The sequence below is a fragment of the Ruditapes philippinarum genome, unplaced genomic scaffold, assembly GCF_026571515.1.
Source record: "Ruditapes philippinarum isolate M1 unplaced genomic scaffold, ASM2657151v2 ctg853_1_1_1_1, whole genome shotgun sequence".
Lineage (NCBI taxonomy): Eukaryota > Metazoa > Mollusca > Bivalvia > Venerida > Veneridae > Ruditapes > Ruditapes philippinarum.
In genome coordinates, this window is record NW_026863406.1 from 392,833 (window position 1) to 407,121 (window position 14,289).

Genomic DNA, 14,289 nt, shown 5'->3' on the forward strand with positions numbered 1-14,289 from the left:
TCTGCCTACAAAGTTTCATGTGAACCTTTTGTTTTTTCAAAGTTATGTCCTCGACAAGAATAGTGGACGGACGGAGGGACAAAGCGGCCACTATATGCTCACCCTTCGGGGAGCATAAAAATATATAACATAATTTCAGTGTGCACTTATTTTATTTTTGATTGGTTGGTTTAGGGGTTTATTAATTTAAACCTTTTCATTCTTAAAAAGCTGATGGTAGTGAATATGTTTGAACTATTTTCTATAATGCAGGAAACAAGCTAGGTACATGTTTTGTCATTAACAGATCAATACCACATCGATCTAGTTTTGCATCTGAAAAGTTAAATATACACCAGTCAATTGGAATCCCAGTTCCCTCTACTGGGTAGTACAAATAGGTTGAGTAATCAGCTAATATTTGACATTCTATTTGACCTTGCATTTTCAGATCAATTTTGCTTTGGTAGCCAAAATTGGAAGGGATATTTCCAATTAGCAATGTTTAGCATGTCTTTAATCATCTGACTGTCAATGCTTGATGAGGCTATTTATATGTAACAAGAGCGATCAGTGAAATAATGTGTCACTTCATGATAGCCATTTGCATGTTGCAGCTTCTGTGTAGCAGGAAATACAAAAATCATTTACAGGGCAAAATGCATTTTATTCAAGGGCCAAAAGTCATTCAACCGGAAAACCCATGTAATATGCGCAAATACTAGAGCGATCAATCCTGTAAAGTTTCATATAAAGAGAAGTTTTTGAGGAGAAGTCTGGACAATTTTTGTGATGGACGGACAGACAGACACAACAATTAAAGTCCCACTATTTAATGGGGTTTACCATTGGCTATTGCATTAAATCCCACATTTCTTTACTGCATGAAAGCTTTGTTAGAAATCACAAACAAAAACACAATTCATTTTTACAAAACATTTATTCCTAAAAAAGACATGTGCAAACATTCTTTCCTAAAGCACTTCTTAAATTCATTATTATTTTGTTTTATTTTCATTCTATTGACAATTTCACTGAGTTACAAAATACCATACTCACAGACTTCCATGATTTACATGTACATCAAAATAAAAATACCTTATTGATCGTCTAAAAATTATAATAAAATGTAATATTCCTTCAAAAGCAGAAGTCAAACTAAATCCTTTAAATTAACAAAGTTTATTTATGGTTTCCAAACCCCCAAAAAAGTTTGAACTTGTATCAAATCAAAGCCATATAATTGTCAAAAATATCATACTATATTAATAAGTATTTTGAAATATAAGCATATTTTTTTTCTGAAAAATGCACCTACTGACCCCTACCCCACCCCAATAATACATTAGTGAACAATAACAATACTCCCTTAATTAAAATGATAAAATCTGCATGATATCTGATCTGCTTTCAAAATATTTTTCTTAAGGAAATGATCACTTTATTTCTTACAAGTCTTCATTATTTAACTTATATCTAAACTATAGCTGTTTAAATCATGATGAATTATATACTAGTAAGATGTTAAAGATGACAACTCAAGATGACTGTAGTTGTGCTCTCGTACTGTATGCAAAATAAAACACAGCTGCTGATACTGCTAGTGCTACAAACTCGCTTGGTACAAGCTGGCCTTTCCATACTCCCTAAAATTATAACATACATATATAATATAAAATTAATATGATATAATACATGTACAAATACTAGTGTATGCTTTTTTTTAGACTAAGTCTACACTTACTCTTTAATGATCATATGGCTTCATTTCCAGCTTTACTGGTGAAATATGACCTCAGGTGCCCTGCCATTCATTATTTTTGACTTAAGCAGGCACACAAACAAAACCACTGAGCCTAAGTAAGCTAACTGGATAGCTATAAAAAAAGATTCCAAAGTCTCTGGCAGGATACAAACCCACAGCTGTACCGAGCAAGCAGTTTGAAGTCAACGACCTTAACTAATCAGCACCAACGTCCCTTTGGACATTTGCCTCTCACAGCTTATTCTGATCATTGAGTAGTACTGAGTACAAATTGTTAAATACTGGTTAGTTATCCAAGTAACCTGGTTATGTGGACAAACCGCAGATGCCAGAGGTATGGCCAAAATTTGTTAAAAATTGGCACAAAAATCAAACAAACAATGCCTTGCATTTGGGTCATTAATTATATTACAGGCAGAACAGTATAAGTCTTGAGGAAAACATAATCTGCATTCAGTATTGCTTCAATCATTTGACACAGTAGTAATATCTTAAATCAATTAATCTAGCAAATTTGGTCAATAAACTTACTGGATGGTTAACTGGAATGGTGAAGAGAGATTTTACAGATCCTACATTTTCTCCACTTCTCTGTGCCTGTAATTAGATTTAAAAAAATAAGATCAGCTAATGATAGCCATATATACAATTGTTTTAACAATATTAAAGACATACTAAGCCTCAGAAATAATTTTGATTTTTCCTCTGAAGTTAAGGTAAACCAGTATTTTATAATGTTTGAACAATGATTTAACACCTGGAAAGATGCTTATCATGTGAAGAAAGCAGCATTGCATGGGAAACAATTTGTCATAAAAGTAGCAAAACCTAGTTAAAACAGTGGTATTTTGCCTGCTATCAAAAATATAAAAATCACTATTTCTTCACTTTAAGTGAAGGATGGTTAAGCTATATGTCTAAAGAATAAAAAAACTTTCAGAAACAAAATTTTAACATTTTTGATGGTAGGTGGACATTTTTTTACTGCACAGCTAGTAAAGCATCAGTTCCCATGCATCTTAAAACTATTTCTATTTAACGTCTAACAACATTAATAACAGAACAAACTGTATATTTTGCCAGCTTTTAGAATACTATTACTTAAATTACATACTAAAATTAAACAATCACTGGGTAGCGACAACAATATAAACATATTTATGCAACAATATTTCAGTAAGAAATGGCATTTAAGGAAAAGAAAACTATGGGAAATATGTTGTGTTCATCGTAAGTTTACCTTTCTCAAATTGGAATATCCGTCTTCATCATAAAACTTCAAATCATATTTGCCGGATGGTAAATTCTTGTTTTCATCACTAAAACTAACCTGTAAAACAAGACGTATATGCTGAGCAATATTCTGAAATGACTTTATATTTTCATCTTAATATCTCCTAAATTGAATTTAATAATTAATTGTTCCAAAAATAGAAGCTGGACAAGTTCATTTAAAAGACATAGCAGGTTAAGGGAATTAAAATTGTAACATATGTACTCATATCACTAACTCTTGACTAACAAGGCTAGAATGTTCTTTAAAGATGTAAGGTGGAGTCACTTTGACAATTCAAAGGTCACATGGTGACTATCCAGCATAACTGATTGAGGAAGACCTCAAGTGTCCCTCAGTGCACCTAAGTAGAGCCACTAGCATTCTTTCAGCTAGCTGGAGAGCTTTCTCACATCTAGACATATACATGTATGGCTAAATGATTTCAATAACAAGTTACCAAACAGGATCCATAATTAAAATACTGAACCACAAAAATAGAATAGATACAGTCCAACCCCGTTTATTCGAAGTGCCTGGGACTGAATATTTACTTCGAATAATCGATGGGTTCGAATAATCGAAATCGGAATATTGTGATAAACGAAAACTACTCCACTTAGACTCATCATAGCAAAACTACCTTTTACAACACTTTTACTTCCTGTAATCAATTGAGAAAAAATAAATATTAAAGTAAAGATGCGTAAAAATTGTTGAATCGACATTAAAGACATAAATACTTGCATTTTATTCTACATTATGTATCGTGTCGTTTCGCGCAAAGCCTTGATAATGGCCGTGTTGTCACTACGGTATATACAGCTAATCTCTGGTATTTTCGGTTAGGATACAGACTCTCATGTAGCGTTACAATTAATGAAAACAATGTTTTGGATGTTTTGACAAATTTACATGTACGGTATGTATGAAAATTATTGCTGTCATCTTCACGCAATAACAGTAACAAAATCGGACACGGTGCATTGCTTTTCATTTTCGGTAATTAAAGTTGATTAAAGAACACACAAAGAGTTATTATCATGATTGTCTAAATACACGCATGACTGTTGATATTTTTCACAAGTCGACCGGTCAGCGAGTGGATCTGCGCCAATTAGTCTGGCTTCGAATAATAATTAGGCTGGCTTCGAATAATAGGTGTGAAATTCTTTCATAATTGTATAATCGGGACCGAAATTTTACTTCGAAAAATAGGAGGTATTCGGATAATGCATTTCGAATAATACGCTCGTATTTATATTGATTTATATAGAGATAAAAACGGGACCGCCGATCTACTTCGGATAATGCCGGGTATTCGAATAAAGGGTTGTCGAATAACCGGGGTCGGACTGTACTTTATATTTCCTTCTAAATATATGTATATATATAAAACTATGAAATGTTTCGGTTTTCAAATAGCTACCAGTTAGAAGACTATAGTAAAAATTCAGTCATGTCACAGACGGATCATCAGCAGCAATTCAATATTTTATTTGCAATAATCAACATACAAAATGCCTTGGGCAAAGGTCGACAATCTACAATCTATAAAAATCACACATGCATCAAATTGTTACATAATGGACACAATATACATTGTATACTGACCTGGTATTGAAATTCTGTGTTATCTTCACTTCTTGTCACAGCCAGTGTACGACCATTCACATCAGCAAACAAAGTAAGATCCTGCAAAATTACAAATCTTATCACTTGCATAAACATGAAAACAGAAGTCATAGTCAATTATTTTATTCAAGTACTTAATCATTTGGCTCTGTTCACTTAGTGTGGTGTATTTCTTAATAGTAACTTAATTAAGTTTGAAAAATTAGTAAGACAGTATAATGAACAAATACAAATAAATTTTGAAAAAAAAAACCCTTTAAATCCACCATTAGACAGCAGTTCTAAGCCGGTGCTCATGCCCTGATACAAAATATGGTAACATCCATGAAAAAATGGGAATTGTTAATTTATCAAATAAATACCTTGAGACCATTCTTGCATGTCAATGAGAATTGTACAATAAAAATGGTATCCATTGATGAGGTAGCCTCTGTGGTTGTATATACTGATGACTTGACTTTAGGATCCAAACAAGAGTCACCTGTAAATAAAATAAAGCTGTGGTGTTTGAACCTAAATGGAAGATACTGAATTAGTAATGACTTGTTGTTTTTTTTCGTTTCAATGAATGAAATATACCTGTTAATTACAAGATTCAATAATGGCAACTTGACATTTCTATTTAAATAAAGATCTGCAATAAATATACTTTAGGCCAGTTTAGGCAGTGGCTAGCCGTACGGGCCCGTATTTTTAGCCGTATGTTTTTTAGCTTTTGGGGGAAGGGCGTTGGTACCCTTTCAGTTTGGAGTGGAAAAAATGCAATAGGAGGGGGAATTTTATTTGTTTACTTATTTTGTATTGTTGAGCAACTCTTGCAACGTTTAAAATATGTCTCTTTTTCTTAATATACAGATCTAAAATATCGATGCCTCACATGTTAAACTTGTTGGGACTCCAGGAGTAGCTCCCCTTACCTACCAGAGAACGATTTGTAAACAACCTTGCTTAACAGTAACTCTTACAGGCATAAAATAAAACATTTTTCGGCAGTTAGTTGCAAAAAAATGATATTCATTGCAGGCAAATTCGGGCTGCCATATAGGGGGAAATTTTGGCCTTGAGGGGGGAAAAATATACTATTTTGAGGGGAGAATGGGGCCGAATTTTGCCTAATATTTTGGTGAAAAAAAAAAAACACTGGTGAGCTACGTACGACTAGCCTATACACACTGTTGAGGCTAGCTGTACGGCTTTTTTAAAATAAATAACCTAAAACAATAATGAATATGTACACTTGTGTTTCTAAATGAAGATTGTATTATCATGAAAACTTTATCAATTACAGAAGATTTATCAATTTTTGGGCATTTGATGATTGGAAGTTTTTTTCCTCTGAAAATCACAGATTTTAACAAAGCTTGTGTGGAAATTTGAAGAGAAATAAACTGAAACATCGTTAAATCATGGGCAAAATTGATGTTATACATTTGTAATAATTTTTTTATCTTGATCACATTTAGCGAGCATTGAAAATTTCTTTTAAAAATGCAGTGAGTGTAGCTATTTTTCATGATTGCATAAGCACGCTATCGGTCAATCACTGACTTTAATTGACTTGACATTAAAGTATGTGGGTCAGTTTTTAGTAGTAGTTAGATCATAACAAAATATTTTCAATAATATTGTAAATACAGTAACACAAAATTAACATCCTCTTACGAAAACTACATAATTTAAGCTGAATTTATTTCTGATAGATCTATTTGATATCTTGTAATAATATAAAGGGCCGGATATCATCCATAAATTTATTTAGAAAAAAGAAAAATAGATATCATTCTGTGTGAAAATATAATTCAAGATGTGCAAGTTTTTAACAGTATCTTCATCACTGCATTTATTTGTTAATAAAAAAATCTGTACAGCTAACCTCAACAGTTGGTATAGGCTAGCCATTTGTGACTTATGTAAGGTTAGAACTTTTGGCTAGCAGTACAGGCCCATATGGCTAGCCACTTTCTATTCTTTAATCAGATCTGCTTTAATCATTAATTTCTGGGGCTGGAGCAAAATCAATTGTCCCTGTTTCATAGGTTGTCCAACAGCCTGTAAAGTCAAGTGGAATTCTGGTAATACAGTTATGGACCTTTTCATACATAACGTAGGTCAGAAGGGTAGTCAGACTATTCTCTCCCTTACCTGTTCCTCCCCTGACGTTTCCTCCCTGACGGTTCTCTCCCTATTTTGGGGGAGAACTGTCTGCATATTTGCAAATTAGAAGACAGTTCCTCCCCATTTTTATTTTTATAATTACATTATCATTAAAGTATTTAGATGATAAATAAATGGGTAAGTTTATTATCAATTGATATAAATTAGAAAAAAATAGATTTTATTGAAGTGTTTAGATGTTAAATAAATGGGTAGGTTTCAGGGCCTTTTTACCTACTATAACAGAGGCCGGTATAGGGCTGCTTCCCCAAAGAAAATTTCTTTAAAATCATGCAGTTTTCCCCAAAAATTGAATTTACATCAAGTTTTTTCTTCCCCTTTTGCAAATATACCGTGTAATTTTTCCCCAAAATTAAGGGCTGGGCTGCTTCCCCAAACTGTGAAAAAAAGCCCTGGGTTTATTATAAATTGATATAAACTAGAGAGAAAAATACTTAAATGAAGTATTCAGATGTTTAATTCAAGTTTCAATTTTGTTAGCATCATCAGCAACAATAAATCGGTAAGTTTATTATCAACAAGAGCTGTCTGTAGGACAGCACGCTCGACTATTCTAAGTGCTTGATAGTAAAAGAGCCTTGATAATGTTAAGTTTTTAAATTTGACAGAAAAGGTACAAAAGCTTGTTATTAAGATGTTTTATCAAGTAAATCACTGCTTTATTATTATGAATGCATAAAATTGTCCCAAAAAAGGCACAAACCCTTCAGTAGTTATTGAAATAACAGCTTACAAGCAAAACTTTACCATGAATTTCTAAGTTGAAAAAGGGGAGAAAAATCAGCCTAAATGCAAGATAGAATTATGGATCTTTGTCAGTGACCTACAATTATGACCCTAAATGCATATGTGAAGTTTTAAATAAATATCTTTAATAGTTATTGAGATATGTAAAACTTGCATGTAAACATTAACCAAAAGACTAAGTAGAAAAGGGGATATGAATCAGCCTTAATGCAAGATAGAGTTTTGGAACTTGGTCAGTGACATACAATTATGCCCCTCCAATTATGACCCTAAGTGCATGTGTAAAATTTCAAGTAAATATCTTTGAAGATTTTTAACCTTTAACCAAAATTTCAAAGTTCCAAAGGGGCAAATAATTCTGCAAATATTGCAGACAGAGTTATGCAATTTTGCAAACTGATGTACATTGTTATCATAAATAAGAATTTTAAATTTCAATTGAATATCTCAAGCAATAATTGAGATATTTGACTTTACAAAAAAACTTTAACCAAAATTTCGAAGTTCCAAAGGGGCATAATTCTGTCAATATGGTAGGCAGAGTTATCCAACTTGTCAATCAGGGCCTTTTTACCTACTATAACAGAGGCCGGTATAGGGCTGCTTCCCCAAAGAAAATTTCTTTAAAATCATGCAGTTTTCCCCAAAAATTGAATTTACATCAAGTTTTTTCTTCCCCTTTTGCAAATATACCGTGTAATTTTTCCCCAAAATTAAGGGCTGGGCTGCTTCCCCAAACTGTGAAAAAAAGCCCTGGGTTTATTATAAATTGATATAAACTAGAGAGAAAAATACTTAAATGAAGTATTCAGATGTTTAATTCAAGTTTCAATTTTGTTAGCATCATCAGCAACAATAAATCGGTAAGTTTATTATCAACAAGAGCTGTCTGTAGGACAGCACGCTCGACTATTCTAAGTGCTTGATAGTAAAAGAGCCTTGATAATGTTAAATTTTTTAAGTTCACAAAAGGGCTAATTTTTTTTTATAAATTCATGTTATAGTCTAGAGAGAGTCTAATTATACAGAATTGGCTTGACTATTTGGAAGGTAATGTCACGAGGTTTTTTATTGAGTATAATAATACTAATTACCTATGAATACATAAATTTGACAGAAAAAGGTACAAAAAGCTTGTTATTAAGATGTTTTATCAAGTAAATCACTGCTTATTATATGAATGCATAAAATTGTCCCAAAAAAGGCACAAACCCTTCAGTAGTTATTGAAATAACAGCTTACAAGCAAAACTTTACCATGAATTTTTCTAAGTTGAAAAAGGGGAGAAAAATCAGCCTAAATGCAAGATAGAATTATGGATCTTTGTCAGTGACCTACAATTATGACCCTAAATGCATATGTGAAGTTTTAAATAAATATCTTTAATAGTTATTGAGATATGTAAAAACTTGCATGTAAACATTAACCAAAAGACTAAGTAGAAAAGGGATATGAATCAGCCTTAATGCAAGATAGAGTTTGGAACTTGGTCAGTGACATACAATTATGCCCCTCCAATTATGACCCTAAGTGCATGTGTAAAATTTCAAGTAAATATCTTTGAAGATTTTTAACCTTTAACCAAAATTTCAAAGTTCCAAAGGGGCAAATAATTCTGCAAATATTGCAGACAGAGTTATGCAATTTTGCAAACTGATGTACATTGTTATCATAAATAAGAATTTTAAATTTCAATTGAATATCTCAAGCAATAATTGAGATATTTGACTTTACAAAAAAACTTTAACCAAAATTTCGAAGTTCCAAAGGGGCATAATTCTGTCAATATGGTAGGCAGAGTTATCCAACTTGTCAATCTGATGTACATTGTTACTATAAATAAGTATTGTTAGTTTCAATTGAATATCTCAAGCAATAATTGAGATATTTGACTTTACAAAAAACTTTAACCAAAATTTCTAAGTTAAAAAGGGGCATAATTCTGTCAATATGGTAGGCAGAGTTATCCAACTTGTCAATCTGATGTACATTGTTACTATAAATAAGTATTGTAAGTTTCAATTGAATATCTCAAGCAATAATTGAGATATTTGACTTTACAAAAAACTTTAACCAAAATTTCTAAGTTAAAAAGGGGCATAATTCTGTCAATATTGTAGGCAGAGTTATCCAACTTGTCAATCTGATGTACCTTGTTACTATAAATAAGTATTGTAAGTTTCAATTGAATATCTCAAGCAATAATTGAGATATTTGACTTTACAAAAAACTTTAACCAAAATTTCTAAGTTAAAAAGGGGCATAATTCTGTCAATATTGTAGGCAGAGTTATCCAACTTGTCAATCTGATGAACCTTGTTACTATAAATAAATATTGTAAGTTTAAATTGAATATCTCAAGCAATAATTGAGATATTTGACTTTACAAAAAACTTTAACCAAAATTTCTAAGTTAAAAAGGGGCATAATTCTGTCAATATTGTAGGCAGAGTTATCCAACTTGTCAAGCTGATGTACCTTGTTACTATAAATAACTATTGTAAGTTTCAATTGAATATCTCAAGTAATAATTGAGATATTTGACTTTACAAAAAACTTTAACCAACGCAGACGCCGACGCGGACGCGGACGCCGGGGCGACTACAATAGCTCTCATATTCTTCGAATAGTCGAGCTAAAAATTAATATAAATTAGAGAAAAAAATATTTTATTGAAGTATTTAGATGTTTAATAAATTTGTAACTTTATTATCAATTGATATAAATTGAATTAGAAAAACTTTTTTTTTAACATAATTATAATAATAATTGATCACTGATGATATTAGTTAATTATTCTGATTTTTAATTAGATGTAATGTATACTTTTTAATGTGTTTAGTCATTGAAAATAATTAATGAATAATTTACTTGATAAGGATAATCATAAGATATTATTATTTTTTTTTTTTTAATAAATAAAAATGAAATTTATAGGCAAAAAATGATTAATAAATTTTAATTGCTAAACTTTTGTATAATGAAGAAAAAAGGAGTTCAATACACACATGTATGCGTTAAGTTAAATGTTTGCTGTCAGTGCTAATTGAGGTGTTTATTAATTCATTACTCAAGAATCAAGGTGTTGATTAGATTAAAATAGCTGTGAAAAGGTGTTGATGAATAAGTATTATATTAGTTATTTGGTATTATACATTGTTTCAAGTTAATGATTACATGTTTTTAAAATCGATTTCGAAAAAAGTATATGTGGAATGTGTTTGCATACCAGTTTTGTTTATTTATTTTCTAGAACATACTTGTTTCCACCTTATTCACTATTTAACAAATGAATGAACATCACATTAGCTAGACCTTAACATAATTACAGGTGTACAGTGTTCGAAATTAGCAGTAGTCCTATAGCCCCAGACTACTAAATTTCTCCTCGGGCTACCAACTGTTCACAGTTACAAGCCCGACCAGGCTACTGTATTTTCAGAGGCAATATAAACAACTGTTTTGAACAAATGAATCGTGCTAGTAAAATGTCTTTTGGGCTAGTGAAATATTCCATTCTGGTAGTCCGACCAGCCCAGTCGACTTAAATTCTAATTTCTTACACTGGGTGTATATCAATCACTGTCCAATGATCTATACATGTATCTCTCACAATAAAGGTGTTGATTATGATAGGATTAAAATACTGAAAAAAGGTGTTAAATTTACAAACACTTTTCAGCTGATAAACATAAAACATAAAATGCAGTTAATATCAAACACATTCTTTTAATAATCTTCATTAAGAAATATTATTAGATTAAGTCAAAACTAAAATGATAACTTATAAAAATAAAATTGGGGGAGAACTGTCAGCATATTTCAAATTTGGGAGAGAACCGTCAGGGGAGGAAATGGTTAGGGAGAGAACCGTCAGGGGGAGGAACTGGTAATGGAGGGAAAAGTCTGTCATTCGGTGAGAAGTATACTCAACATCACTAATTCCGCGTCATCACTTACCTCGCGGTAATGGCATATTTTCATGTGGCCAGTGTTAAAATTGGTCAGAATTGACATATTTTATTCAAACACCTTAACAACAAAGTTTTTGTGCAAAATAATTTAAATCTATAGATTTTTTCATAAAACTGAGCAACATTTTACAAACTTTTGCAAAAAACAACATTAGTCCATTAAATTTGTGCATACGTCTGAAACAATCATCATTTTCTTAATGTTCTTGTTTGTTAAAAAAATAAATTTTGAGTTACAATGTAAAGATTATTTTAATATTTAAATTATGCAAAATAACATAAAGAAATTTTAACTGAAACATGAAAAAACAGAAATAAAACACCATTACCGCGAGTTAAATGATGACATACTATTTTCAAAATGGCCGACACACGGTCTACATCTGACAAATTAAAACTAATTTAGATTGAATATATTGTTGCTTCCTCGTGTCATATTGCAGAAAAATGACTAAATGATACAGTTTATGACAGTTTTTGTAGTGAAAGTTTACTGTTTGTGTTCTTTACTGTTTTAAAGTGTTAAGTACCGTGACCTAAGAGGAGCACAGTATACCCTATTTTTTGAACATAGAACATAAAATTTTGGACAAAATAAACTGAAATCTGGATGCCTGGGTGATTAGGACAACACTCAGTATAGACCAACAATAAACTGTTTCCGATCATTGAGGTTTTCTTACATTTTGACAAAATCATCACCGGCTACTTGTAAAATTATGTACCCCACCCACTAATGGCTGCCACGTAAGCAGAATTTTTCTTTCAATTGTAATGATCGAGGTAAAATCGGCAGGAATGTAAATAAAAATTATTAAATCTGATCATCAAATGTTTTCACTGAGAAAGCAATTTCTTACCATATACCATAAATGGCATCACTATCATGCAAAATGCGAATATTGTTTTGCCGGCGAGTTCCATCTTTTGTCTTTCCACAGTAAAATCCGAGGATAACCGATTATTTCGTTACAACTTCTAAACCCCGTACGGCGAAACGTTACATTCCGTAACTTCCGTTGGACCCGTTTCGTTACCGAATTTCTCTGTAATTTACAGAAATCTATTTTTTAATCATTACCGAAATATACTCGTAAAATATTTTTTATCTTTGTATCACTGATCTAAGTATATTTTGATAGACATTTCATGAAATTCTAACACATGTGACATTTGGTTAAAATGAAAGTTTACTGATTTTTTGCGTTTCTGAAAAGATTACAAGACGTTCTGGGATTTAATTGGATATGGCCTGGGAGGCAATTGAGCTATAGGATAAATATTTTGAGATAGCATTGGGTACGAGACTGGCATATAAAAAAAAACTTAAGTTTTTAATGGTGACCAGAGATTAATTTTATCATCATATGTTTTACAAAGATTAGTTCATGTTGAATTTGACAAATACTCACTATACAATTTCAACTTTATATAGGCAAGGTGCTTCTGCTAGACGTGCAAAAACAAATAATTATAGAAATAAAACTGAAAAATAATAAAAGAAAAGAAATAAAAACATTTAAAGGAGACATTCGTTTGCTTTGGATGTTACATTGTTAATATGTTGGGACCATCATTATTTTTTAGCAAAGGGCATCCGAAGGTAGTTTAATACATCTATTTGATTAATGTAGGAAAGGAACAGATAAGAATTACAGCCATCGTTTATCCTGCGTGATCGTAAGAGGCGACTTAATTTGTTCGAGTAACAGGAATTTATGCATCTCTTAATTGACTCCAACAGGTGAGGTGGTTTTGACCCCTGCTGTTGCTTTAAACTTTAAAGTTTGTACCACATGATCGATGTTAGACAATAACCAGTAACAGAGCCCTCGGGACACCGGACATTATGAGAAGGTCCTTTAGAGTTTGCTACATCAGTCTGTTGACCTTATAGACTTAGCTAGACTTCATAAAACTTGTTTCGGTAAAGCTGACCAGTTATGTCCCACAGCTTCTCTTTAACCTAATTCTTTGATTAACTCTTCAACTAATATCAATGAACTAATATCAATTCAATTTAAATGTTATCTTCATGAGCCGGACCACACTGTATTATATGGGAGAGGGAATTTGTTTGTTTTTTTGTGAATATGCTAAATACATTTGTCAACAATTCTGATAGTCTCCTTCAAAAACATGTAATGTCACGAAAGAAACCCGACAAAAGTAACTTGTTTAAACAAAAGTTTCCTAGGAATATAGACGCTTGACTAACCTTAAAGATAATACAAGCCGTTGGCGGGATACAAAAATGCGCATGACGATAGATATTTTGTATTAGAGAGAAAATATTTACACATAAATATACCTAACATAGAAGGTCAAAAAAGTTAGGCAGGGATATTCCACGTCATCGATCGGTGGCGGAAATTACTGATCGAGTGACGGAAAAATACGACCTTCTAAATCGCTTTTTTTCATATAAGGACATTTTAAAACACTTTTATCGTGTTTATTGTAATCTACATATCAAAATATATTGAAAATAGAAAAACATGCACATTCTTGGCCAGAGACATTTACAGCAATACTCTTTTTGAAAAATGTTAAAGATATGTCTTATTCATGTAAAGAGGACATGTAATTTCTCATCTCTGATTCAGTTTTACTGTAAAACCAACTTGACACGATTCGAGATTAATAAAAATAAAGGCACATTAGATGCAAATGAATCTACAGGTTTAGACGGGTTTTTAGAATATTGTAGTGATATGCGTAATTACACCATATATCGCATA

General features: G+C 31.8%; 1 protein-coding gene across 1 annotated transcript; it reads right to left on the reverse strand.

Annotated features, from left to right (window-relative positions):
* Window positions 1-900: 900 nt before the first annotated feature.
* Window positions 901-12,566, reverse strand: LOC132722047 (translocon-associated protein subunit delta-like). The gene is made up of 6 exons (XM_060706449.1): window positions 12,409-12,566; window positions 5,015-5,133; window positions 4,632-4,712; window positions 2,985-3,074; window positions 2,276-2,341; window positions 901-1,625 (listed from the first exon to the last, which is right to left on the reverse strand). The coding sequence occupies exons 1-6, from the start codon at window positions 12,470-12,472 to the stop codon at window positions 1,518-1,520; spliced, it is 528 nt and encodes a 175-aa protein (XP_060562432.1). The 5' UTR covers window positions 12,473-12,566; the 3' UTR covers window positions 901-1,517.
* Between the last annotated feature and the right edge of the window lie 1,723 nt (window positions 12,567-14,289).

Bases quoted from the DNA above. Each gene is read 5' to 3' on its own strand.
- LOC132722047 (XM_060706449.1), bottom strand. From the start codon at position 12,472: ATGGAACTCGCCGGCAAAACAATATTCGCATTTTGCATGATAGTGATG. The intron at 5,134-12,408 runs GTAAGAAATTGC...TTTTATTTACAG, and splicing joins GATGCCATTTATGGTATATG to GTGACTCTTGTTTGGATCCT. The intron at 2,342-2,984 runs GTAAACTTACGA...ATCTAATTACAG, and splicing joins GATATTCCAATTTGAGAAAG to GCACAGAGAAGTGGAGAAAA.